Source organism: Podarcis melisellensis (assembly GCF_964234715.1).
Source record: "Podarcis melisellensis genome assembly, chromosome: 1".
Lineage (NCBI taxonomy): Eukaryota > Metazoa > Chordata > Lepidosauria > Squamata > Lacertidae > Podarcis > Podarcis melisellensis.
This window is the reverse complement of record NC_138528.1, coordinates 68,287,179-68,314,086: the sequence shown is the minus strand read 5'-3', so window position 1 is coordinate 68,314,086 and position 26,908 is coordinate 68,287,179. Positions and strand designations below refer to the sequence as shown.

The 26,908-nt window shown below is 40.4% G+C and overlaps 1 protein-coding gene, 1 long non-coding RNA gene and 1 pseudogene across 20 annotated transcripts in view; 1 reads left to right on the top strand and 2 right to left on the bottom strand.

Moving 5' to 3' along the window:
* LOC309374066 overlaps positions 1-26,908 on the top strand; it is a 52,481-nt gene that overhangs the window by 14,798 nt on the left and 10,775 nt on the right. Inside the window, exons 5-6 of one of the 16 annotated variants that reach the window (XR_014170345.1) lie at positions 24,762-24,855; positions 26,537-26,765. The exons of the other annotated variants lie outside the window; for them this stretch is intronic. This is a non-coding gene — a long non-coding RNA (uncharacterized lncRNA). The remainder of the gene's footprint in view (positions 1-24,761; positions 24,856-26,536; positions 26,766-26,908) is intronic. 16 annotated transcript variants of the gene reach the window in all.
* Positions 1,246-24,767, bottom strand: NRIP3 (nuclear receptor interacting protein 3). 3 transcript variants are annotated; one of them, XM_081918661.1, is made up of 8 exons: positions 24,549-24,767; positions 11,228-11,407; positions 10,570-10,652; positions 6,549-6,688; positions 4,213-4,265; positions 4,012-4,106; positions 3,122-3,205; positions 1,246-2,834 (listed from the first exon to the last, which is right to left on the bottom strand). In XM_081918661.1, exons 1-8 carry the CDS (start codon positions 24,714-24,716, stop codon positions 2,819-2,821), a joined length of 819 nt encoding a protein of 272 aa, XP_081774787.1. In that variant the 5' UTR covers positions 24,717-24,767; the 3' UTR covers positions 1,246-2,818. The 3 variants fall into 3 exon arrangements, with proteins under 3 accessions (XP_081774787.1, XP_081774788.1, XP_081774786.1); XM_081918662.1 differs by lacking the exon at positions 3,122-3,205; XM_081918660.1 differs by lacking the exon at positions 1,246-2,834 and having other exon boundaries at positions 2,854-3,205.
* On the bottom strand, positions 19,820-20,859 carry LOC309374004 (cilia- and flagella-associated protein 77 pseudogene; annotated as a pseudogene). Its single transcript has one exon. The product of its transcript is annotated as a cilia- and flagella-associated protein 77 pseudogene (transcript).

Here is a 26,908-nt window from a genome sequence, read left to right as displayed (position 1 = left end):
TCAAATATTGAAAAATAACGCTAGCCTAAAAGCGTTGGTTCTCTACCCCTTTTTATTCAATGCCAGTACTTATTTCCATTGAATTTAATTAGGGTTCTTCAAAATGTAAGTCCATATTCAGTACAAAGTCTACTAGATAAATTTTAAAAGGGATCTGTTGTGTCTAAAGTGTGTATTGCATCCTGTTGGTTTGACAACACCCACCCACACCCAAGTCTACCAAAGCTTCTTTCCTGCAAAGCATTTAATTAACTGGTGTAATTAGAAGCACATCTGTGATGCTAATCATATAGTCGTATAGCTAACCATACAGCTTCATATATGGGAGCTTGGTATGGTGGCTTGAGGTGTACTATGGATAGAAGCTTAGAGAAAATAGCTTGAACAAGGAGCAAGGGAGAGGGGTGTCTATATACAAAACAGCTCCCCATGTTCTCAGGAAGGAAGAGAGTTCATGTGTGTAAGATCATTTTCCTGTATATATTGCTTGCTATTTTTGTTTACATGGGTTGGTGCACAAGTATGACTACCCTAGCCTGTTGTGAATATGGGTTAAGCAGATATATGCAGACTTGAGCACATACTATATAAGTTTTACGATTGCTTGAGCACACTTCAGTTTGCAGCTCAACACATTTGTAACGTAGCTGCTAGTGCAAGTTGAACTGCATGTTGAAACAGACAATTATGTGCTACACATGTTGTTAATCCACACTGCGGTCACAACACACTTATTTTTGAGTAAATTTGCACAACTAAACGTATCACCCAGAACCAATTGAAGAATACCTATTGCTGGTAGCAAAAAGCTCAAGACCATTATAGAAAGCAGTGCCAAGAAGTTATAGGACAGGAATTGTCTGTGGTATTATCAGCCTAATGGAGAAGACCAGATAGTTCGCTGAAGAGTGTGTCATAGCATTATTGACATGAGACTCTAAGGCCGAGTAGTCCAACTTTTCATTCCAAGTGGGCTGCAAGAGTGATTCAACATGGAGCCCATGGGCTGCACACTGCCTTGTCACGCATGTGCAGGGAGAGGGAGCCTGGCCAAAATCTGAGGCTCCCCCAGCCCTCACACTGCTTTCCCAAAGCTGGCACCATGAGGCTCTGAAAGGTACCTAGAGCCCTCCTAGCTCCTAGGCTTTGGGAAGGAGGCTGGGGGAGTCTTCATGCCTCTCTCCCCAAGCTCAGTGCCTTGCTTAGCCAGCTTCGCAAGGGCAGCGCAAGGGCTTAGGCGGGCCATGTGTTGGACTGCCCTGCTCTAAGGGAATAAAAGAAACAAGGTGTTGTCCCAGAAGCAGGGAGGAAGTGGTTCTGTCTTTCCCTGTGGCTCATCATATGATGTTTAGAACAGTGGAGAGCCTGCTTGAATATATATCATTACTGTAATATTGTCTCTGGTGGTAAGTGTTAAAATTCCCTGTTCGGTGGATAATATTGAGTGATAATTGCTCTTCTTGGGAATCAAGCAGTCATGCCATTAGTGAGAATGACCCCAAAGGGAGTATGACAGGACACGGATATTCATTTTTTTTTAGAGAAAATGGAAGGGGCTGCCATAGCAACATTGTTTCCCACAGTGTATTTTTATATACAGTACATTCATTCTCTCTCTCATTTCTCAATCTGGTTTTATACTATAAAACAATAACCATGCTGAAGAATCAGTCCAGAACTCAATGTTTTTAGATTATTTGGTGAGTTTGCTGCTTACAAGATAAAGGTAAATACACCTGAAATTCTAGTAATATATATATTGTAGAATACCTTGGAGATACAAAGGCAATAAGTATCTGGGCATTAAGATGATGAATACATATTTAAACCAAGAATGAAATGTTTTTTTTCCAAAATTATCTCATAACCAGCCTTAAGGAGTGATGAAAATTATTATGCCAAAATGTTGGTAACTATTTAGAGGTCTGTCCATGTCTACTGATAATATATTTTTGCCAGGAGTTATGGGCTAATAAAAGGCTCACAGATACAGTTTAAAAAAATCACAACTGAGAAAATTATGCAACAAAATTTGAAGAAAATAAACTAAAATATTAATGCTGAACAAGTAGACATTAAAATTCTTATGTATGCTACACTGTGGTTCTAGATAATTTGTTTAAAATCTGGAAATCCAGTTACTTATGCTACTATGAAAAGCTGAGTATTATATAGATTTAAATTGTGCTCCACCTTCTTACTGTTGACATCAATATTTCATAATGAGAAATTAAGAACAACATTTTCTGAGATATTGAAATTTGGAAAATATCTAATAATACAAGCAACAATAGTTCCATCATATCACCTTCAGTACCCTTGAAAAAAATATATTCTCTTCAACTTGCGTGAGCATTTGGATGAACTTTTTTAATTGTAAATAAGCTCTGGTTTGAACCCAATCATGTCCAGTTATTAATCATTCTCTATTTAAAAATAATTCTAAAAATCTGATTCTCACAGCCTCTCATTGCAGCTAAATACAATTAGTTCAAAAGTTATAAAAATTGTCTTTTTCAGTCTCACAAGAGGCAATTCATTTCAATAATCCATTCATAACAAAAAAGATGTAAAAGAAACATTTTCATATTTAGATGACCATAAAGAGGACATCATTTTTAAGAGTGGACTAAGTTGTGCTTTTAGAAGTCCACTGTCCACACTCATGGCATGGTGAGTGAATGCCTGAAGTTGCCCTAGACTCCTTCCTTCACTTAGCTACAAGCTAGCTACAGTCTAGCAAGGTGGGGTTATCAGTATTGCCGACTCTCCTTTCAACCACAAAGCCTTATTCTCTGAAGCCAGCAGTGCATTCTCTTCAGGCCTCAGAAGTGCTGAAATGAGAAGCATAAACCAGTGTGACAAAAGAGTTGGCTCTGTTTTGGTTTTTTGCCAAGCTCAATCTCATTATAGCAAATACATATGCATATAGCGCTAACTTGGGGGCTGGATGTGCTCATGCAGTCGTTCAACCCCACACTCCATAAGCACCAGGGGCTGCATGCAACCCATGCTGCTTCCCAGCCTGCCCACTCTCCTGACAGGGATGGCTATAAGACCAGCCTGGGCTGTACCACCTGTATGGCCAGCACAGGATATCCTGGAGGAAAAAGGTACCTGCCTTTTCCAGGGACACTTCCCAGGCTTCCAGCTGTGTCCTACAGCTCTGAACCAGGAGCGCAGGTGGCTGCCATGAGGATGTGCCCTAGAAAATAACTGTTTAGCAAGCAAGGCACCTCATAACTGTGTGTAAAATATATTTCCTTACCTAAAACCTCTGATTTCATAGATCCTATATATATTATTTATCAAACTCCTAATCAGCACTTAAATTGGGGAAAGGGGGCACAAATGTACTTGGGGCAACTGAAAGCCTAACTTATTATATTCTTGGTGTAAAAGAGCCTATTTCATCACCTTTGGGGAAAAAAATTCCAGAAATAAACCTCCCATGGTACAGTTAACACACATGCCCAGGAGCAATATGATCCCCATCAACATTAAAAATGCTGAATGGTATACCATTGTCTCATTTTCTCTTTCTTTCTCCCTTTCTTGGAAACTTCCATGCTATTCCCTGACTAAAATGCAGGAGTGTGTCCTAAGCACTTACTGAAAGCAGGATATCCCAGTGCAAACCCTCCAAATGAAGCAGAAAATGTACACATTGCCTGTATGATAGGCTTTGGTAATCAGAACCAATGTTTTAAACCATATTCAGTCTGATTGGTGTTAAAAAAAACCTTTAAAAATATTCATATCTTCTTCACTCACATCTAGGGGAGAGTTCAATAATGTGACAGTTTCACCGTTCAGTTCTCTACTTACAGCAGCTTTTTCGTGCTGCACTAAACATACTTTGGATAGCACATGGTAAACTACCATGAAACCCTCAAATTATATGCCATCCCTAGTCAGGATCCATTTCCTCCACACATTCACTATGCCACTGATTTGACTGGATATTGTCACACTAAATATATCTGTGCAGCTTTAGAGTTCAATACTCACTTCTCTTCGTGTGCAGAGGCATTACTGACAAAAGGAATTTCTACCCTGTCTGTCTTCCCCAAGATCAAGTGATACTTTTCAAGGTTTATCACACACTAGAATTAGAGGAAATATAAGAAAATAAATTAGACAACAGGTTAAGATCATCACAGTAAAAGAAAATAGGGGATACCAAAAGTAGGGAGGGGAACAGAGTTTTACCTTCAAAGATTTCAGTGTCTGTAACCCCAGGGAGAAGTTTTTATCATTATCTTCTGGAAAGGGAGAGAAACATGTTCAGAGAGAGATAAAATGCTATGATGAATCAATCTAACGCATACACAAGCTCATATTACCATGAGATGTGTTAGGACCCTTAGTGCGGTGAAGGGGTTCCTGCCAACTCAATTTGTCTAAAGCAGCTGGAGAAGAACCTGCTCTTCCCTCAACTTTACCCTTCTTAATAGTTTAGTCACTATGTAAATCTAATCCTTTGCTTGTTCTGTGAAACCAAGTATTAATCAATAGTGCTGAAGGATGTATTAATTTCTTTTCTGAATTTTATTTTTATGCAAGTAACTGTTCTTTCTGTGACCTGTTCCTTATATCTAAGTCACTGAATTGATTCCTCTGTAGAACAGTGATAAGAAATCATTGCCGATGGGAAAAAATTCTTAGTGATCTCAGGGTAGTTTCTGTTGAGCGAGCCAAATTTAGAATTGTAAAGGCTGTCATTTATACATGAGAGGTGCCAGTACTGCCTGGAAATAGTAAGGTAATGGTACCCCTGCCCTTCCGGGCCAGTCATGACCTACTCTAGGGTTGCGCGCTCATCTCGCTCAAAAGGCCGGGAGCCGGCGCTGTCTGAAGACACTTCCGGGTCACGTGGCCAGCGTGATGAAGCTGCATCTGGCGAGCCAGCACCAGCGCCGCACATGGAAACGCCGTTTACCTTCCCACTATAAAGCGGTCCCTATTTATCTACTTGCACTTAGGGGTGCTTTCGAACTGCTAGGTGGGCAGAAGCTGGGACCGAACGACGGGAGCTCACCCCGCCGCGGGGATTCGAACCGCCGACTTTACGATCTGCAAGTCCTAGGCACTGAAGTTTTACCCACAGCGCCACCCGTGTACTCTATCATTATTATTTATTTTAGGGTTTAGTATATCACTATGACAGTTAACAGTTAACAATTTCATTTCATATATACTCATATATACTTATTATCCAAATAAATATATAGATATTTCTAATACAGTTATATAGTACTCTGAGTTTGTAATCCTGCCGCTTAATCCCAGAACTTTGTAGTCTGAGAGGTGCTTAATAACTTTAATACTTTCACTTGTTCTAAGAGAACATGATTCTGCATGCCCAAATTAAGCTAGGAAAAAATGATGTACTAACTATAATCCCTTTCTTGGTCAGTCCCCAAAGCATTCCTGTCCAAAGCACAAGCTTAAATTCACATAGAAATGTATGAGACTGAAATTATTAAGTAGCTGGCTGGAGACAACTGAAAGATAGTTTTAAAAGGCAATTGGAAAAAGGAATTTCAACTTCTAGTATATGTACTTATCCCACTTTTATCTCTGGTAAATGGGTTTTGCAGGACTTCATATTGTTTCAGAAACCTACAAACTGTTTTTGACCAGAGGCAACAGTGAGGCTAAATAGAGTTTTCTCAACTAGAGAAAAGGATCCTTGGATCCTTTTAAACTTGAGAAAGTTGGGATTTAAGCTGTGTTCTCGTACATTCCAAGCATGTGTTCCGTTACTGAGGATGGGTCCTTCCACTGTGAGTCACTTTAATCCAATAGGGTTGGACCCAGAGTGAGTTAGTTGCACTTAGAGGATTGGAATTAAAGTTAGTTAGTTCTCATTGAAATCAGTGGCAAGTAAGGCTTTTGCGTTTTCCTTTTACAAAGAGTTTATATCCTACCCTTCCACTGAGGATCTCAGGAAAGCAAACATGGTTCTTTATCCCATTTTATCCTCACAAGAACCCTGTTACGTTGCAAGGCAGTGATTGACCCTAGGCCATCCAGTTAACTTCATGGCTGAGTGGGTATTTGAACCTGTCTTCCCAGTCCTAGTCCAACATGCTTAACAGCTCTAATGGGAGTTGTAGTCCAAAACAGCTGGAGGGCACCAGGTTGGCTAAGACTGTTTTAGCCCACCTTCCCTAACCTGATGTCCTCCAGATGCTTCTAGACTGCAGCTTCCATCTGCCCTAACCTGAAGAGCCAGTAGTCATGGTGAAAGATACTCTAACAAGTATGCCACACTAACTCCCTTAAGCTCGATTAATTTAGTCTGGATCCAACCAAATAGATTTTTTTTAAAAAAGGAAACTGACAGTGAATTGAGAGAGGTTTGGCTTTTCAGGGTACAACCACAACATATTTTTGTAATCTCAATCCAACAGATTTTAGAAACAAGTCAAAAGCTTCCCAAACCTGTTTACCAAATAAACTTACAAATTGCACCATAATGTACAAAAATAGGTTTGACAAGTACTATACTTGTATGGCGTCTAACCTGCCTGAACACTCACCTGCCACAATTGCTGAACAGTCCACGTGAATAGTCCCCATGGTAAGAACCAGGTGTTCTATGTGGCCAATCACTTTCATACTGTGTGGCAATGAAATCTTCTCACCTTCGGACTTATAGGGTTTCATGTGCTCCTTTAATCTGCACAAGGAAAAAGTCACTGGGTTTACGTCAGGAGTTTGTTCATTTTAGGATGCCAGTACTTGTGTTGTGTTGTATCCTGGAACTGAGCATAGTCATTCCTATTCTGTAATTAGTATCTGATACAGATAAAGAATTATTTTTATACAGCTTTATATTATTTGCTGTTAACTATACACCTAGATACTTTACCTTTCTTTCAATCTTTAGTCCTGACACATCTTGTAATTTTTGTTCTCATTATTCATATTTTTTTACCAAGAGTTTGATTTGTCTTTATTAATCTTAAATCCTGCTCCACCCCCACCCCTTGTTTTTTAACTCTTGTAAGACTTTCGGGATTGACTCTGTTTGTTCTTCTACAGATATCACTACATTGTCTGCAAATGCTTTTAATTTATATTGTCTCGGTCCCACTCTTATACTTTTAATTTCTTGATTACATCTTATTCTTTGTGCCAATATGTCTAAAATTCATATGAACAACAAGGGTGACAACGGGCACTTTTACAGAAAGAAGAAAGCACGGATGTTTTTGCTCAGTGGCAGATTGTGCTAGCCTGACTCGTGGGAAAAAGGAACAAATTAGTAAGACATTAAAACCTGGCAAGCCTTTTGTCTTTCGCTAATACACAATGTTCTACTGCTCTGTCAAGTAACATTTGAGGATTATTTGGATTCTTTTCATTTCTTACATACCCCCTCTTTACACTAAACCAAGTCCACGTCTGGGGAGTGCTCAAGAAGAGTCTAGCGGTTTTTCTGATCTACCAGAACTACCATTCAGCTAAAAATGAGAATTCTTCCCTCTGTTTCTTAGACTTGTTTTTTCTTAGGGCATTTTCATCACCGTGCTTATTTCAGCAATTGGATGAGCTTGGATAGGATATCTAATCCCTTTGGATCAAACCCACTGGGGAGTTTAGTCTGTGCTAATTTCTTGCCCCATTACATAATAGACAAGGTCGGGATGGTGCGTTCTGGACACCCACTTTCCTGCAGCGTCTCTAGAGCTGTCCTTGAATAATAAATCTCTTCCAGGGCTGCATCCCATGCTTTCAGCCATGCTCTAACAGCATCCAAACAGGGTTATGGGCAACCACCATGTTTGGACCTTCCTAGGATGACCAGAGCAGAGTTTCTATAGGGAAAAGAAAAGCTGAGCATGATGGAATTAGGCAGGCAATTAGATGAGACAGAGAGAGCTGGGGAAATGTATACATCTCGGGGATCTTTTAAAATTAGATGTTACATTTAAAATGTTGGTTATATAAACATTTAGTTTTTTATTTTTAAAAGGGTTTTTTTTAAAAAAAATGCTTCTGATATCACAACATACTATTGGCTAGGCTCTTACAGAATCCTTCCTTTTCATTTTCTTTCAGTGGGGCCTACACAGGAGACAGTGTCTCAGTGGATTTGTGACATTCCATAGAGTCAAACCAAGTACTTCTGAGGGAACTCACAATTCCACAATGCTTGCTATTCTTTCCTCCTCACCCTTAGCTTTGTCCTAACAGTGTGCCTGTACTGGACTGACAGTTTTTTGTTTTTTTAAAAACAGTCTGTCCAGCAGCTATAATTTGTTTCATTTTCCATGAGAACCTACTTTCATTTGTGCCTCTTTGTGGTATTTTTCTACTGCACTGCTTTGCAATATGAGTCATCAGTGACTGATTTATGACCTATGCAGAGATGAGTCAATGCTAAAGGCACTTTGATACGGTTACTTTGAAGAACCCATTCTCCTATCTATTAAATGAGCTAGATGGATCAGAGCAAAAGACGAGAAAAATGCTCTATCCATTTCCTCAACTTTTTCTTCCTTTGATCTTCCAACAAGTTAAATATAGTACAGTGTATGACCAGTTCCGATAGCTAAGACGCCCAGTCCTTTATATAATTTGCCATCGTTAAATATTCTGATTAACATGTTAATAATTTCTATAGCCCTTTTCTGCAAAGTACATTGCAGTTACTTAATGTGTATTTTGTGCTTGATAATTAAATTGTCTCCCACCCTCCATGCAAAGAATTCAGAACAGCAATCCTGTTACTTGGCAGGCAGTCTCTAAGATAACTAGTTTGGGCCCGACCTTCTATACTTCAGATTATTAAGATCTGCTTATAGGAGATATGAATGCTTCTATGACATGGGCATTGATCACAATGCACTCGTGCCTGCCTTTTAGTTAAACAAGTCAGTGTATGAACCCATGTTAATTTTTATTGCCTTGTCAAGGAAGATCTCATTTGGTTAGCTAAAGTTTAAACATTTATCAGTGTGTTGGCATAGAAGCATGGTCTGTGCTCCCCTGGTTGGTAGACAGTACTTCTGGCTGAGATACATGGCCAGAGAACAGATCACCATATGGTGAGTACTACATTCAATGTTCCCTCTCCTTCCGTCCCTCCTCCCCAAGAAATATAGGCTCCAATTTTCCTGGCACAAGTTAAGATTGCACAGCCTGAGCCCACAAGGTTTTAAGATAATTTCAAAAATTAGAGCAGACTGAGGTTCATCTCTCCCCACTGTGTCACAACAACTGAATATAAAAACTCTTCTGACAAAGGCCCACATTCATGTGCTGGGTTGTGGCAAGGCTTACACACTCCTTATATGCTCAGAGGCACTTCTTTCATTTGTATTTCATATGTTTCAAGATAGGGCACTGATACTGAAAATGGCTCAGCTTAAGCGCAAGGGTTGAATAGAGGTGCAACTATATGCAAATTAAGACTCGGTTAGGAGGAAGAGTGCATGGCCTTCCAAGAATTCATCCTGTACCAATAACAAACAGCTCTTTATTTAGCCAAAATAGCACCATCCACACACAAGGGAGGCATCAGCAAGCTTGAAATAACTCCCAACATTTGCAAAAATGCAGAAAAAGAAACAAGAGAAAAGCCTAAGGGAGGGCCCAATGCTCAGGGGCCATAGGGTGTTGTGTTTGTTTTGATGGGAAGCAGAACAAGGGAGGTGGGGGATAAAATTGAGTATCTTGCCCCAAACCCTGAACAACAGTACTCCACACTGCAACACACTACTTTGCTCAGGTTTTTAAAAGGAAAAAAATCACCAAATGGTATGACATTATTTCAAGAGAGGAGGAGCCTTGGAAGTCTTTCTTAAATGACTAGGGTGGCCCCACCTCCGACTGGTGCACTGGAAGAGGACTTGAATTCGAAGGATGTTAAGATTAACAGTAAAACAGAATAAACCTTTTATCAGTTCAATCAACATCATGCTATGCAGTCAAAGGCTGTAACAATCAGAAAAAAATAGACAATATCATATCTAAGAAGGAGGAATACAAGCTCACAGCTATAAATAATTAGCAAAGACATCTATCATCACCTTTGCAATTAGCAACATGGATTTTAGCTGCTGACATACCAAACAATGCATCTGAGTGGATTGCCAGCTGGCCGAGAAAAAGAAATGGGCCTGACCTGCTCTTGTCTCTTTCATAGCATCTTGAAAAGCAGGAATTAGCAAGTTTTTCACAAGATGGAAACACACATCATCATCTGCTAATTCGCTGCAGATCAAACAGCTGTTAAGGCACCTTAGCAGGGGCCAGATCAAAAGCAGGCAACTCAGCCTCCTAGCAATTGGTTTTAGAGTGGCCAGGCAGGTGATATAGAGGGCAGATCTCCTGCACTTTTAATAGTTGTATAGAAGAGGGAATTTCTGCAGATACAGCTTATAATCTCATTTGCATCTGACTGCATTAGTGAAGCAGATCTGGCACTCCCACTGGTGGATTTGCAATTCACTGACCTGCTCCCTTCCCCTGTCCATCTTGGTGTGCAGCAGTGAGGTCAGGTGAACACTGTCACATGCTTCTAACTAACAGTCTAGAAAACAAACTCCTTACCCTAGTCGCTCGAGACATGCAGATGATATGATATTGCTCTGACATCCAGTATCAACCACAACTTCCAGTTCCTTCCCAGCGCACTGTTGGGGCAAATCAGAGTATTTGAAAGAATCAACTGACAGCTTCAATTTTTATTTGTGCTGTAGTGTAGAATTCTGGAAACAAACACCATCCCCCCATTGTGATCTATCTGTGGAACCCTTTTTTTGTATCACCAGTGGAGGGCTGATTTCTCAGTTACTAATTCTACTCTTGAAGAAATTCATTCTCCAGCTTTACATGTGAACACTCGTTCAAGTTCAGTGTTCCATCAGCCAGGATATGCTTTTCATAATCTCATCAATTTTATCTGCCTATCTTACGTATGGCTTGGTTCACACTGTGCATTTTTTCCTCCACATGATGGCTCCAGGCATGTATTCATCCAGCAAACATGAAATGTAACCTCAACACACACTGTGGAGACAGATGCAGCTACTAAGAATGATCCCCCATGGTCACAATGGAGTCTTAAAAATGCTGCTGTGAGCACAGATATTGCCGCCACATAAAGCTTTGGCTGTATTTGGGTTCAGCCACATAGGGAATTGGGTGCAGCATTCTCACTGTAGTGGAAGACTGGCTGAAATATCAAATGTAGGCCCATGAAGCATACCTGGCAACACACCAGGATGAGGTCTTCTTGCTCTGTTTTCTTTGGGACATCCAGTTTCATTTGATTCAGTTTATTTGTCTGGAGTGAGAGCTCGTTCTTCTGAGAGCAGCTGCCCCGGTTGTGGCGCAACCTGGACATGTTTGTCTCCATCAACCGTCTCTGGAGGATGTTGTGTGGTTGCTTAAAAAAAGAAAAGAAAATTAGGGTAGGGGGAAATATAGGTTGATTGAAACCAAACAGTTGAATAATGCTGTCCTTTAAATACATGCATTATTTATGCAACTCAAGAAAAAAATATTTTGGCAGCATTAAATATATATGTTTGTATCTAAACACACACATAGTATGTGACAAAGTATGTGGCCCTTTGTTGTTGAAAAGTCAAAGAACAGGACTCAGCCTAAAATCTGTTTGATAACCAGCCTCCTATAACCAACAAGGTTAAGTCTAATTAATGCATGAAGGGGTTAAGACCATAGAGTTAGCTGTCCTGGCAGGTGTAGCTCAGCTTGGGAGAGAGTAGGTAATCAAGACTTGGTTCCCCTTAGTCTATCTGAGAAGCTCAGCATGTGAAGAGTCTAAACTCATTACTTCAGTTTAGCTGAATGGCTCTTAAAAGCAACTCTTGAGTTCCCCTATCAATAATTTAGGAACTTGCACCACTGTAACTAAGTCAAGTTTCGTTGTCTGTGCAACTTTTTCTGAATGCTATATGGAAAAGCACATGAACCAGACCTTTGAAGAGTTTGTAAGTAACCTAATTTTTAACTTATCAAACATGTGGTATTTTCCTATATTGGGGAAGAGGAGCATTTTGCAACTCACATGAACATATTTTAAAGGTCTAATTGCCTATATTTCCACGCTTTACTTTGCTACATATTTTGTGTTTTTAAAACTCTGCTTGGGTTCTCTCACTGAAGAGTACTTTCCCCAAACCTGAATCTTGCCATCTAGGGAATTCTCCTTTTATACCTATTTTTTTTTCTTGCAGTCAACAAAGTCCTCATCCCAAAGGTTCTGCATAGAGAAAATGGCAGGCTGAAATTTATAAAGGAGTGGATAATTTCTGTTGTCATTCAGTATTTACAAATGGTGGTTCAAAGATATTTCAGGATATTTTGACATATTTAGTTGCTTGGATGAGGAAAACAATTTCACATACAGGGGACAGGAGTGCAATTTGGAAAAAAGCATTATCACTCATTTTCTAAATGAGAGTATATTTAACTCTAAAGAGCGAAGCAGCATGTAAAATTTAGTAAGTGGCATAAATATGTTGCTATTATTTTAATGTGTGCACAAACACGGTAGGCTAATGTCAGAGATATTGGGGGAATAATTTTTGAGGATGTGGTTTTGTGATGCCCATTCACTGTTTTCTCTGAATTAGAACAGCTCCAATCACAGGTATATCTGGGATTTTATGTGGAAAATTTAAAAAGTTCAGTTGAGTTCTGTGGACTTCCTGGGCAGATTTTTCATTTTGCCTTTGGCTCTGGGATGCTGAAGATATTTTGCTCAGTTCTGAAGGCATGCAAACACTCGCAGCCTGGAAGCTTCTGAGTAAATATGTATTAGGTTGAACTGCATTTATTATTAGGGATGTCACATGCCTTTAACAACTTCATGACATTCAAATTCCAATTGTGTTGCTTTCCAACTGCTGTATTTCCATACCGGAAAAAGCCATAGCCATTAAAGACATAGAGCTTCCCTGAACAAAAGTGAGGCTGCTCTAATTGTAATACTGTATATCCTACATAAGTAGTCTTATAGTACTGGAACAGGGACTATGAGTGCAAAAGCCAGACCAAGATGAAGATATACTATAAAGAATCAGGGGGTCTAGTATTTCCATTTTCTGCTTGGTAGTACATGACAGGATGAACATTCTCTCAACCTTGGGACTCCCCATTTCTTGGGACTTGGAATGCAATGTTTGCAATAATTCTAAATAAAGACTAAATGCAAAGTTCAGACAATGTTTATTTGATTTGGCCAAATAAATTACTATTGAGCAATTATTACTCTTAGTGCCAAGACTTTGTAGCTGTGGCCTTTCCCTAATCCCTTCCTTCTTCCTTGGACTCTCTTTTCATCCTCCTCCCTCTCTTCTTCTTTAGGATGAAGTTCCTCATTCTATCCACTTCTACTCTCTCCTTCTTCCATCTTCACTGTTGATTGTGTTATTTTGTCTTAAACTCTTATAGTAAATCAACCCATGTCAATCCAGTGGCTTTTAATGTTTATTTGTTGAGTTTTACTATACAAAACTCTCTAGCATTACAAACTTGATTTATTTTAAATCTCATGCATGACACCATTGTACAGTTTACCATAAATTCTGAGGGATTCTGAAACAGGTTGGCTGTCACAACATTCAGACAGTGTCATCACCATGGAAATAAGAGAAGGTTGGAAATGCTGTTGATACTCTTTCCTTCAAAATACTCTGCTATATACTAAGGACAGGATGATGAATATTATTGGAATAACAAAGTCACAGCACTCACAGTCCTCCAAATAATCTCACATACTTGTGCAGATCAAGTCTAGCCATGTTTACTTGGAAATAAGTTCCGCTTTGTTCAGTGGTGCTTAATCTCAAGTAAGTGCGCATAGGATTGCAGCCATAAACTTCTCAGATGGGAAGTAATGATTCCAAAGTTGTATTCATTACATTTATATGAAATGAATATATGAAAAACAGAATACTTAATGGGATCCAATTATATGTGCCTGTAGCAGTGGGCTGCTGAACATACATTCCCTGAAACTGCAGCACTACATTGTCTGATATGATGGTAGTGAAGTTTTAAAAACCCAACCAACCAACCCCCCACTCCCAGAAGAGCTTTTTGTTTTCATATAACTTTTTTTGTCTTCATAAACCATTTTTTTAATAGTTTGAATTTTGGCTGGGTGGCTGAGAGAAAGAGAGACATGCACCTTTAATAGATGCATAGAAGAGCAAATACAGCTTGCATGACAGCTTTCACCTGCTGAAATTCCGTCTTCTATGCAACTGTTAAAGGTGCAGGAGCTCCCTTTCCTCTGTTTCACCTGACTGCCCACATCAATGCACTTTCTTCCTCCCCCGCCCCATACCCCATAGCACTGGAAGGGACTTGTGGGAATACTGTATTGGGCCGCTTCATCATGTGGTAAACACCCTCCATATAAGAACTGATTTTATACAGTTTATACAGATCAGCCCATTGAACAATTTTCAAATCCCTCATGTGGAAGAATGTGTTGTTAAGCAGATTTGGGTGGTTTGAACCGAATCAGCCTCATGAATGTTGCAGTGCACGTTCTAATTGACTGCAACTCACCACCTCCTTAAAGTAGAATGAACTAAGGGGGTGTTGTGAATTACAAGATGGAACAAGGGAATATTCACCAGACTGCTTTTGACACTGAAAAACACACATCAATAACCATTGTGAGAATCATAGAGAGTACTCTTTTAAATTTAACGAGCTTGGTTTTTATTATTTTCCTCTATCTTGCTTTCTGTCCTTTCTTCACAAAGTAGAAGTGTTTAAATATCATGACACTGACTTTTTATATATAAAAAACACACATTCCTATTTAATGCCCCTGTCCTTTCTGCAATCTGTGACATAGCACTGTTTTGAAGCCTTTGAATATTCACACCTGGGGTAGGGTTGTGGGTGTGAGCATGCCATGCTTATTACATCACTAGGGAAACAATTGAGAAAGAAATGACACAAGGGATCACATCAAGAACTTGAGCCGCTACATCATAAAGCAATAAATTATACTTAAAGGGGTAAGCCAACATAACGACAGAGAGTGATAATAAAACTTACTCTCTGAGCACTGTATGGAACACTACTAAAAAGCACACTGGAGTCTCTGTCACATCTCACGTCACTTAAAGATGTTAATAGGAAGGAAAATTCGGAAGTGGAATCAAACATATGCCCCAGAATCAAGGCAGCCTTCACATTCACATAAAACACCAATTGAAGCCTCAGGCCTGAATACAATACATACTCTCTCCAAGTTAAGGAAAACTGTATTTCTGTGAAGTAACTAACCATTTCCATAATGGAACCCTCCGGATCCTTGTCAGATTTGAGGTTCTTTGGAGGAAACCATGACAGTTAAGCGACTATGATAAGTTTATAGGATGGCTGTGCCTGCTGTGGTTCTCTCTTCTTCTGCTATTCCTAAATTTCTCATGGACCCTCCTGGTTCAAGCTATATTATCTAGCAAGATTCATTTTCTGTCTGCATCTAACATAAATATTCCAGAAAGCATTCCCAGCACCAGCTTCTTTTTCTTTGCTATCTGCTTCTGTGAGAACCACTGGTATCTTGCAGTTACTATTGACAGAACTAGACTGCACACGCCTTAAGGCAAGATTGGGGAATTCTTTTGTGTTTCTGCAGGCATCAACAAACTAAGCACTCAGCAAATATACATTAGACGATGAAAGGACAGAGGGCAAAGCTATAAATAATATCATTACTCCCTAGTTGTACAATAGGAACACACTATATCTATTTCAAACAACCACCTCTGCTGAGCTGGTGAAAGAGACTGGCCCATGCCTTGCTGGCTGGGGGTGATGGGAGTTGGAGTCCAACATTTGGATAGTCACATGTTCCCCATTCCTGTTCTCCTTCTCACTGTCCTTTGCAGAGATATCTCAGAAATATTTCCAGTGGCTTTTACAGAGAACCTTTTACACAACTCTGCCTATAGTTCTTTGGACCTGAAGGGGAATCATAGATACATAAGGTGGTAAAATACACATTTTTGCATATTTTCACTAACACTTGCATCATTATGCATGACTTCCCCAATACACCTATTTTTGGCGACATATTTTTGAGTGGATAACTACATTGCAGCATTCGGAGAAGTGTGAATTTCAAAGAAAAGCTTTGTCCTAGTTTTGCATATTGTTTTGGGAAGTGTGAATTAGGTAGGTTTGCACTAAAATGTGAAGTGACCCATATTTCTTCCCCATCCTAAGCCCATACACACACTTTTTTCACAACAATGGGCATTTTCCTAATTATATAACTTATTCCTGAGTACTTTAGTGCAGGTTGGTAAGATGCAAAAGAGGACAATGTTCCTGGACCCTTAAAGGTTGTATGAGGAGTGACATTCAGTAGAGTAGCTTGTCATGCAACCATTAACTTTAGCATGACCTAGAAATAGATAGCAGAAGTATATAGGTAGAGAGCTGGAGCCTTGCAAATGAAATAAACCTCAGGGGGGAAATGCTGAAAAAGCCATGGCAGTAAAATGCAAGCAGCCAATATATACTGTATATATTAGATTATGAGTCATGATAGACAAGTAACATGATATTTTAGTTAACTAGCAATCAGCATAATGAACAGGCAGTAATGGCTAAAAATCAGTATGTGTAATGTAACATTTAAAGCAATATTTCATAATGTCTTGCATATCTGCACTATCTTGTTTGACCTTTTAGTTATTCTAGACATAACCCATCTTTCCAGAAAGTTCAATTCTGCTAACACACACAAATAACTGTCTCTATAGGAAATACAATTAGAAAATATGAGCAAGATACAAAAAAATGCAAACAAGAAGAAACTGGGCAGTGAAAACCAGAAAGATATAAGAACCGCAGTAAAAAATCATCTAACAGAGGCTTCCTGAAAAGGAAGATTTGCACTTTGGAAAAGCTTAGAACTCCCTTTATCTGAATCTCCAGATTATATATGTATGCATATGTTGCACATACAACATGTTAATAACAGCAAATCTAAAACAGCAATGCCATTTATCAAGATCTGTGATGTTTTAAATAAAAAGGGAATATCATGCATTAGTTTATGCATTCTGAATGTTCTGCAGGAATGGACTATAAGAATGGAGAAGGTTGGACAGTAAATGAAGTGGATAAAATAATCTGGCGAGGAAACACAGTCCATCAGCGGGTTGTTTCCAAGGAAGTGATCTTTTTCCCTGGCAAAAACTAAGGGGTGAGACCATCTGTCTTTGCCTCAAATTTTTAGTTAAATTATGCTTTGATATTTCTGCTAGCATCCCTCTACCACACAGCCAGAATTTATAAAACATGGAATTTATATGCAGAAAAGGCCTTCCCAAATGATCTTTACAACCCTGGATTTTATTTTTACCACTATGTTAACTAGCTTCAATCTAAACACTAGTTGTACAATATCCCCTTTGGGTGTTTTTCCATGGAGAAAGGCTTGGGATGTAATTTTTCTTTATTTTAGTGAGGGCTTTGATAAAATCCCCCGTGATATTCTTGTGCAGAAGCTGGTAAAATGTGGCTACAAGGAGTTAGGTGGATTTGTAGCTGGTTGACTGACAAAACGCAACGAATGCTCACAAACAGTTTTTGTCAGCCTGGGAAAAAGTGATAAGTGGGGTGCTGTAGGGTTGGGTCCTGTGCCCAGTGTTCGTTCAACATCTTTATAAATTACTTGGATGAAATCAAATTTGTAGATGACACTAAACTGGGAGGGGTAGCTAATGTCCAGTTCTGGGTATCACAATTTAAGTATATTGAGAACCAGGAATGTGTGCAAAATAGGCTGACCAAGATGATAAAGGGTCTGGAAACCAAGCTATATGAGGATTGATGGAGGGAGCTGGGTTTATTTAGCCTGAAGACGAGAAGACTGAGAGGTGATAGGATAGCCATCTTCAGATATCTGAAGGACTGTCACATGGAAGATGGAGCAAGCTTGTTTTCAGCTGCTCCAGAGGGTAGGACCTGAACCAATGGATTCAAATACAATTAAACATTAGGAATAAATTTCTGGTGTAATAGTAAGGACTATTCAAATTTTGGATTGGATTACCTTGGAAGGTGGTGGACTCTCCTTCATTGGAGGATTTTAAGCAGAAGTTGGAGGGCCATCTGTTAGGGATTCTTTTGCTGTGATTCCTGTGTTGCAAGGGATTGGACCAGATTGCCCTTGGGGTCCCTTCCAAGTCTACAACTCTATGATTCTATGTGTACAAAGTGGGAGGCCACATGCGAGAATTGTTGAATGCATGGACTACAAATTCTTGGCTGCACCTCCTTGCCTTGGGATCAAGCTGAATGATAGATAGGTGTGCTTCATTTTTCTCTTACATGGGGATAAGGGAATAGGCGTCAGGCAATAACTTCTCCCGAGTACCTCCTGTTAGGTCTCTCTGAGAACAAAGTGCGCTGTGGTTATAGGTTCAGGTAAAAAATAAGGGGTATGGTCCCCTCACATTTTTCTGGTGCCCCCCCTGCCCTTCAGATTGCTACCAGTGGCTGTTGGGAATGACAACATAGGGACATGTGAAGCTGCCTTATATTGAGCCAGACAATTGGCTCATCAAGATCAGTATTGTCAATACTGACTGGTGGTGATTCTCCAGGGTTTTTGACAGGAGATGGCAGTTATTGAACCTAGGCAATAACTTTTTGCATACAAGGCATGAGCTCTGCTTCACAATTGTGCTAAAACCCATTTGACCTGAGCATTATAGTGCTGTCCTAGAAAGGCTGCCAATGTTGATAAGAAAGATGGAGAGGTCTGTCTGGTTAGTGATATTGTGGCAGGGAAAGTCAGGTGAGTTTCTGCAATCGACCGGATGTTCCACTAACATGGAATTATTAGTTCAGGGGCCCAAACCTCTTTCTTGCTGGAAATCCTGCCTGCCTGGCTGCCATTGGCCTTTTAAGAGCTCATTCTGGAATGGAAACATGTTTCAGATTGCAGCCCTGTAACTGCCTTTTTCTTTTAAAAAAGTAACAAATGTAAGCATTTTTTAAAAAAGAAATACCGGTAGATTATAATGTCACATGTACTTTAGCCTTAAACATGTTTTCTCTCTTTTGTTTAATGTGCCTATTATTATTTATATGTGGTTTGGAGATGTGTGCAAGTAGGTAGCTCTGGGTGGGAGGAGAGAAAGCAAACACCACAGCTTCATTTATATAAAGGAAATAAACCTTCTGATGCAGTAAATCACAATAAATGCTGTGACAAAACTGGGGGACATAATTTACATCAGGAGGCATAGATATGTGGCAAAAGTATCATTATATGTGTACCTATAAATTGATTATTATATATTAAGAACCTGTGTTGAAGAATTGCAATATTGGATTTATATCAGTCAGAAACACTAATTCCAAAGATGTGTGCCGTTACAATTCTTTACAGCGGTTTTCTTTGTGCCAGTAGAGCTATATACCTGACTGTGCTGGATGTCGGCTGCAATCATAGAATCATATGCCTGGTTACTCCCATTTATTAAGAATGCAGTTTTGCATGAAAATAGAGGGTGCTGTGATGTTTAAACAATTTATCCCCAGTCCTGTCTCTGCTCTGCCCCTACTCTGACCTCTTCTATAGTTAACAGTTTTGCATAACACTGCCACACTTTATTTACTGAAGCTAACCGCTGCTAATGTAGCAGGTGGGCTATTGCACTGTGTTAAATTGTGGCAGCATGCAGATTCCGCAGGTTGTGATGTGGTTCTTTGGTGGCAGCCATGTATTCCATCTTTCTCACTGGCAGTGAGTATGTTCTGTTACAAGAGAACCAATTGCAACTTCTTGCTGGAAACTTCATTTTAATACTGTATTGTCAGTAGCAAGAACAAATCACAACCTTTCTTTTTTTAATCATAACATAGCAAGTGTTACTTTTGAGACATACAAAGAGGTTGCATATTGATAAAAGCTGAATCCTACAAATGTGTATAAATGCCCTGAGCTAGCTGGCCATGTCGAACTGGAGCTTCCATTTCCTTGGCTTTGAAAGCCTTCACTCGATCTTCTAGACTTGGAAAGGTGTTAAGATGGGGAGCAATTTTCCGAAATTGTGGCATGATCCACAGAGGATCTTTCTTTACTGGCATTTGATATTTCCTCAGCATGACAGCCCGTGTATCATATATCTTTCCTCGCCTTTTCTTATGCTTGTTTTCTTTAACATATACACAGTTTTTTCGGTTCTCCTCCACCCATTGGTCCCCAAACTTATGTTGAAAGACATCTATGAAGGGGGTGGAAGGACGATAGGGCCTCCCATAGGTCATGGCATCGGGAAGACGAGGTGGATCCCTTGGGAACCTATCCCCATCAGCTCCTTTGCGGCGCACATCGTGGTGTTGGCGATACAGGTAGTGTTCCTTTGCTGTGAAAAGACCAGCTTTTATTCCTCTATAGTTCATGACTATGTAGTCCTTTGGCTTCTCCTTCTTTTTGGTGACAGTGGGTGTCATTACCCGCCAGTTCCCTATTGCTTCAGGCATTCCTCCGTCGGTCCCGCGTAGAGTTAATCCATACACAAAATCTGAACCAGGAATCTTTGCACACCTTCTGAGGGTCCTTCCTAGCTCTGGTTTTAGAATGAGGTGGTTCTGAAACATGGTATCTCTCACCAGTCCAAGCCTGTCATTTTCTGTCCCTGGCTTGATATCATCCTTGGTCAGTGGTAGCAGTGGGGGTGGGCAAATGTCACTAACGCTGGCCCTCCTCTTCTGCTTATCAAGGTACCTTCTTACGAATGATTCCATTGCTGATCAATAAGTAGTAATCAAACACTTCATGCTCTCGCTCTCTCTCTTTCCAAACAAATATTTGATGCAGGCCTCTGTGGCCACTTGAGTGTAACCTGAAGCCTTGGGGTGACATCACAAACCATGCAAAATTTATTGTTGTGATTCACTGTGTCATCAAACCCTGATCTATTCATTCAGTAGATGTCAGTAAGTCACTCAATATGGTGTGTGTGTGTGTGTGTGTGTGTGGTTGGAGAGGAGGGAGGAGGGCATTTTCAAACGAAATGATGTTTGTTAAACAGAAGGATGGTTCTCTCAGGTGTTTGACTTCCATTTTTAGGAAAGTTAACACTTAATTTCTAAAGCATAGGTGGCTAACACTTTTCAGGACAAGAACTACATTGACCCATAGCTAAGCTTCTGGGTACTTTTTATCAAAGTGGGCAAGTGTAAATGTGGGCATGGACAAAGCAAGTGGATGTGGCTAAAGTGTAAAAGTGGGCTCTATTAAATATAAAATTATTTAAGCTCATTTATTATTCCTTATTAAATTCATGGAGCAATAAGCATTCCTCCCCTTTCAAACTGCCACATGCTCTCTAGTTTGTACTCTGTCTCTCTGCCTTCTGGCTCTGAACTCTCACGACTACACAGGTGAAGCACTCTGTGCTTTCTATAGTTTCATAATTTCAGCTGCTCTTAAAAATGACGGTGAGAAGCCAGCTCTGTTTGGAAGCCATCAGTGTACAGGAAGTGCTGCTCACAAAGATTGCAAAGTACTGCAGAAGGGCCCTCTATAAAGAAATTTGGGGGAATTGTTTGGTGACCCATGGAGTAAAAACACAATGAACACATTTTCAGGACTTGCACAACACAACCATCAGTTCAAGAAATACTGTATTTCAGGTCAACAGAGGTATAGTGTCCTAATCAAGAGAACTAAAAAGCACTGCTCTATTCTGCCTTGGTCAGACCGCATCTGGCATACTATGTTTATTTCTGGGCAAAACAATTTTAAAAAGATATTGACAAGCTGGAACATGTGCAGAGGATGGCGACCAATATTATCAAGGAACAGTTATGAGGAGTGGTTAAGGGAGCTGGGCTAGAAAAAAAGAGACTAAGAGGAGATAGGATAAAGTAAAGGTAAAGGGACCCTTGACCATTAGGTCCAGTTGTGACCGACTCTGGGGTTGCGGCGCTCATCTCGCTTTATTGGCCGAGGGAGCCGGCATACAGCTTCCGGGTCATGTGGCCAGCATGACTAAGCTGCTTCTGGCAAACCAGAGTAGCGCACGGAAACGCCGTTTACCTTCCCGCCAGAGCGGTACCTATTTATCTACTTGCACTTTGACGTGCTTTCGTACTGCTAGGTTGGCAGGAGCAGGGACCGAGCAATGGGAGCTCACCCCGTCTTGGGGATTCAAACCGCCGACCTTCTGATCGGCAAGCCCTAGGCTCTGTGGTTTAACCCACAGGAGATAGGATAGCCATCTTCAAATATCTAAAGGGCTGCCACGTGTTTTCTCTTGCTCTGGAGGGCAGGACTCGAACCAACAGATTCATGTTACAAGATAGGAGATTCCGACTAAACATCAGGAAGAACTTTCTGACAGTAAGAGCTGTTCAACAGTGGTATGGAGTCCCTTGGAAGGTGGTGGGCTCTCCTTCACTGGAGGTTTTAAGCGGAGGTTGGATGGCTACCTGTTGGCTGCTTTAGTTGAGATTCCTGCATTTCAGGGGCTGGGACTACATGATCCTTAGGGTCCCTTTCAATTCTATGATTCGGTGATCTGCAACTACCAAAATTTGGGAGGGGGTCTCTGGAGGGGGCACAAAAATGTCTTCTGGATGCTGGATACAGCTACAGGCCATTGGTTTACCACCCCTGCTCTAGAAAATGCTAAAGAGGTCTTTACACCACTAAGTTGTAATCTTTGTACAGGGAGTTTTATGCAAAGCCATAGATACGGTATAGCATTAAATGCTCCATCCCTCTTCCTTTACTAGTTATATATTTCAAACACTGTTGTTCACCTCTGAGTATATTGTGATTACTACAGGGTGATTTGATGTGTAGGGCTCTAGCAAGTGCATTGTAAGACTTAACTTCAATGGGGTTGTGTCAAATGGCTACTAGTCCAACTCGGGGGGAATGGCATATCCTTGGTGCAGTATTTACCCCAAATGATATGAGGAATGGACTGACAGTATATGGGGTGCAGTTTTCTCCTCTGTGGTGGTCAGACTATACGTTGTGAAGGGTGGACTGCAGTGGGAATTCTGGACTGGAGTTTTAAGTTGGAGCAGAAATCATAGTTTTGGTCAGTACTTGTTCTGAGGCTGAAGACTGGTATGGTTTTTAGAAACGCCTCCTATATATTAAGCAAAACACTGCCACTTTCCATTTTCACTGTTACACATCTGATCCTAAATTCTGGTGATATAAAAACTATACAAGGTTAAAGTTTTTTTTGTTTTTTAAAAAGATTCACATTACTCATCTTATCGTCAAATGTTGTGAGTAGACAACATATAGAACTCGGGGTGGGGGGGATAAAAATCAGAATGGACACAACTTCCTGCTCAAATAGATTTTCATCCTGTTTTGTGTCTCTGATGTATGCTTTTATTTTCAAAAGCTAGAAAGCTTTGCAGATGTATGTTGTAGATCTCGAAGGAATGTAGCTTCCCCTTATGTGGGAGACAATAGACTTGACTGAGGGCCAAACAGATGAACATCATCAGGAACGCAGCCACAGTACTCCTCCCCTACCCACCCCCAAAAATATTCTATCAAGGTCATGAAGCTAAGGGAATAATTTTAAAAACCCTCTCCCCAACACAGCTTTTACTGCTTAGTACCATTCTGAAACTGCTATCTGCAAAAGACAAGACAGGCAATGCAGCAATAAGGCCCCAAAGCTGCAGTTCTGAACACAGTTCCCTGGAAGGAAGTTTCACTGAAATCAACTGGAACCATGTTGAAGTAGCAGGACTGGAATTTACCTTAATAAAGAGAAGTCAAAGTACAAACTCAGGAAGTCATCACCTGTGTTTGATCTCCAGTTTCCTTATTACAAAACTACGCCTAATCTGATCAACTCACCAACTGACCAATTCACATATCTAACATTTGTACAGAATGCATTGAATTGACTATATATCAATATGGCTGAATAAGGCCATCTTTTCTTTTCTTTTTAAAATCACAATGTAAAAGGCGAAAGATTTATACGATCTGAGGAAAAGCCAGAGTATTAAAATCACAATGTAAAGGATGCTTGATTGCACTTGCAAGCATAGCTATATAAACGTTACGTCAGGAACAGGACTTTGGGATAGAAGTCCAGGGTCCTGCTCAACAGAATGAGCTGGGGTGGCTTATTACCACATTTTGAAGGATGTGTTTTAATTATACATTTCCATCTGAAAAACCAGCCATAAGACCATAAAGTCCAGAGTTCAGAATTACCTAGCTGCACCGCCAAGTATAAACTATTTTGATAACAAAAACAGAAAACATATCTCATGTAAAGCTCTTCCCCCCACCATTTCCTCAGTCTTTATCCTCCCTCTGCATCCCCAACAGCTTAATTAAAATGCTAATTTTCTATGGCTTCCAAAGGCAACAGAGATCATTATCTTCAAAACATTTTTAAAATACCACTAGAATCAACAGACCAAAATGTTTTAAATCCATCCTTTTAATCTTATGTTTTCTCGATACAGATTTTTACACACACACACACGTACACACACAAACAGCGTCTTACGGTGTCTTTCGAAGTCCCCAGCTTTTTCAGCCCATCTAATGGTAGCAGGTCAGCCGAGTCCTTGTGGTTAAACTGCACTGCCTGCTTCATTCTCCTCTGTTGTCGGAGAGATGCAGCTTCCCTCAGGTCCACATCCTTTCTGTCTGTTAGGAGCCCTGAGTAAAACATCTTTCCGATCTGTCTCCTCTTGTCTGCCTTTCTTTCTCTCCAAAGCTGCTGCCAAGCGTCTATATGGAAACAAATGCCCCGGCGATCTATTGTGGTGGACTTTATAACAGAATCCGCGTGACGTTTTTGAGAACAGCAGGTATCCCAGCCAGTGCGGCGTAGTAAAGGAGGGGTTATGTACACTGCAATATGTTACACACATCGAATATGGCATGAGTTGGCTCACAATCAGTCTAGGAATTACCAGCTTCCTTTTGAGGGGGCGGAAAGCAATGTTTTGCTGTACAAGGCTGTCTGTCTTGCATCTTTCACTCGCAGCTTGGGCTTTTCAAGGAAAGAACTCTTGATAAAATGAGCTAGCATTTTCTTTCAAAATAAACAGATGTGACCTTCTAATTTTATTTTATTTTTAAAGGCAGTCTGGTATATGTTTGATATGTATATATATTTAAAAGCAGAACCATCTGCTGCAGATGTATAAACCACAGACTAAAGTGTGCTTTCAAAATCAAAAGGCTGTGTGCATATACTGGCTTCCCTGCAAGAATCCTCAAACACAATATAGCTTAGTTAACGCTGCCAATATACAACACACGTGCAAGTCATTTAAGGCAGCTTTGGGTGCATGCTTATCACATCAAACTTAGTGCTGCTTGGATGTGATACTGGAAATAGGATAAACAAGTGGAACTTATACCAAAGCGTTCAGTATGCCAGCCGATATTCCAGTGTTCCAGCCAGCCTGCCAGCCTTTTTCACAATATTCCATTCCATTTCACCTCACACTCAGTTTTCCACCCTGTTTCCAGGTGGAAGCAATCCCAGAAGTGCTTGCTTTTAGCACCAAATTTAAAAGCCCCACTTGCAGAGGAAGCACAATCAAAGGCTTCCAATTGTTCCTTATAACCATGGCTTTACCTGCCACACAGGTGGTAGGACACCCCATGTGGGGCAGATGGGTAGGGCTGGTGAAAAACTGGCTTATGGCCCAAATTAGGGCCTCTGAACATTCCCCAGGGAGATTTTTCTGGTGCCTTCGTTACATATCTTTAAGTGCCAAGCAAAACCATTCTCCTCCAAGGTCTTTGGCTAATTATACCATCTTTGCCCTTGCAAATTGTGTGTGGCAGTGTGTGTGTGTGAGAGAGAGAGAGAGAGATTGTTTTGTTTGTGTGTATGTATAAGTGTTTTTGTGTTTTTATATTGTAAACTGCCCTGTGATCACCAGTAGAAGGGTGATATGTTAATTTAATAATGATGATAATATTAATAATGATAATATTATGAAATTTGGGCTACGGGCCGGAGGTTTCCCATTCCTGACATATGAATGTTAAGAGTAATTTCATGGAGCCAGCCTCGCAATGTATCATGATCACACCTTTAGTTTTGATCCTGTTCCCACCCTTGCCAAGGCAAGGAATTGTTCTCATCCAGTCCAATATCAAGGCCAGACATGGGTCTAGTGCAGCCAGTGCCACACCTGCAGGTGTAAAGGAAGGGTAGAGCAGTGTATCATCAGTGTACAGTGGTACCTCAGGTTAAGAACTTAATTCATTCCAGAGGTCTGTTCTTAACATGAAACTGTTCTTAACCTGAGGTACCACTTTAGCTAATGGGGTCTCCCGCTGCCGCCGCGCCGCCGGAGCACAATTTATGTTCTCATCCTGAAGCAATGTTCTATTTCTGGGTTAGCAGAGTCTGTAACCTGAAGCATCTGTAACCTGAAGCATCTGTAACCTGAAGCATCTGTAACCTGAAGCATCTGTAACCTGAAGCGTCTGTAACCCGAGGTTCCACTGTACACGTTTTCTTGACAGTGCACTCCAAAATTCCAGATGACTCCTGCCAGCAGTTTCATGTAGTTGTTAAGCAGCATGGGGGATAAAATCGAACCCTGCAGAACCCCACACAGGGCTGAACAAAACTCCCTCTGAAGATGGTCATCCAAGTAGAGTTGGAACTACCGCAAGGCTAGGAATTATACTCTCATTCAGACACCAAAAGGCCAAAATGCAACTGCGGCCTAGCAGTTTAAACACAGGAGAGGTTTGTCCTGTCCCCTTTTCTTTTAGAATAGCCCATTATGTAATGAATCATTACAAGCATACAGAACTCTGAGGGTAAAAGCAATCTCTTTTTCACCTTTGGAGGCGTTTGGCACTTAGCCAGTTGATTAAATAAAGATGCTT

What these genes read in the sequence shown, in the direction of transcription:
- NRIP3 (XM_081918660.1), bottom strand. Translation starts at nt 24,716, where the DNA reads ATGTTTTACTCAGGGCTCCTAACAGACAGAAAGGATGTGGACCTGAGG. An exon ending in TGGGGACTTCGAAAGACACC is followed by an intron (nt 11,408 to 24,548) that starts GTAAGACGCTGT and finishes TCTTTTTTTAAG; the next exon opens with CAACCACACAACATCCTCCA. An exon ending in AGACACTGAAATCTTTGAAG is followed by an intron (nt 4,107 to 4,212) that starts GTAAAACTCTGT and finishes CTCTAATTCTAG; the next exon opens with TGTGTGATAAACCTTGAAAA.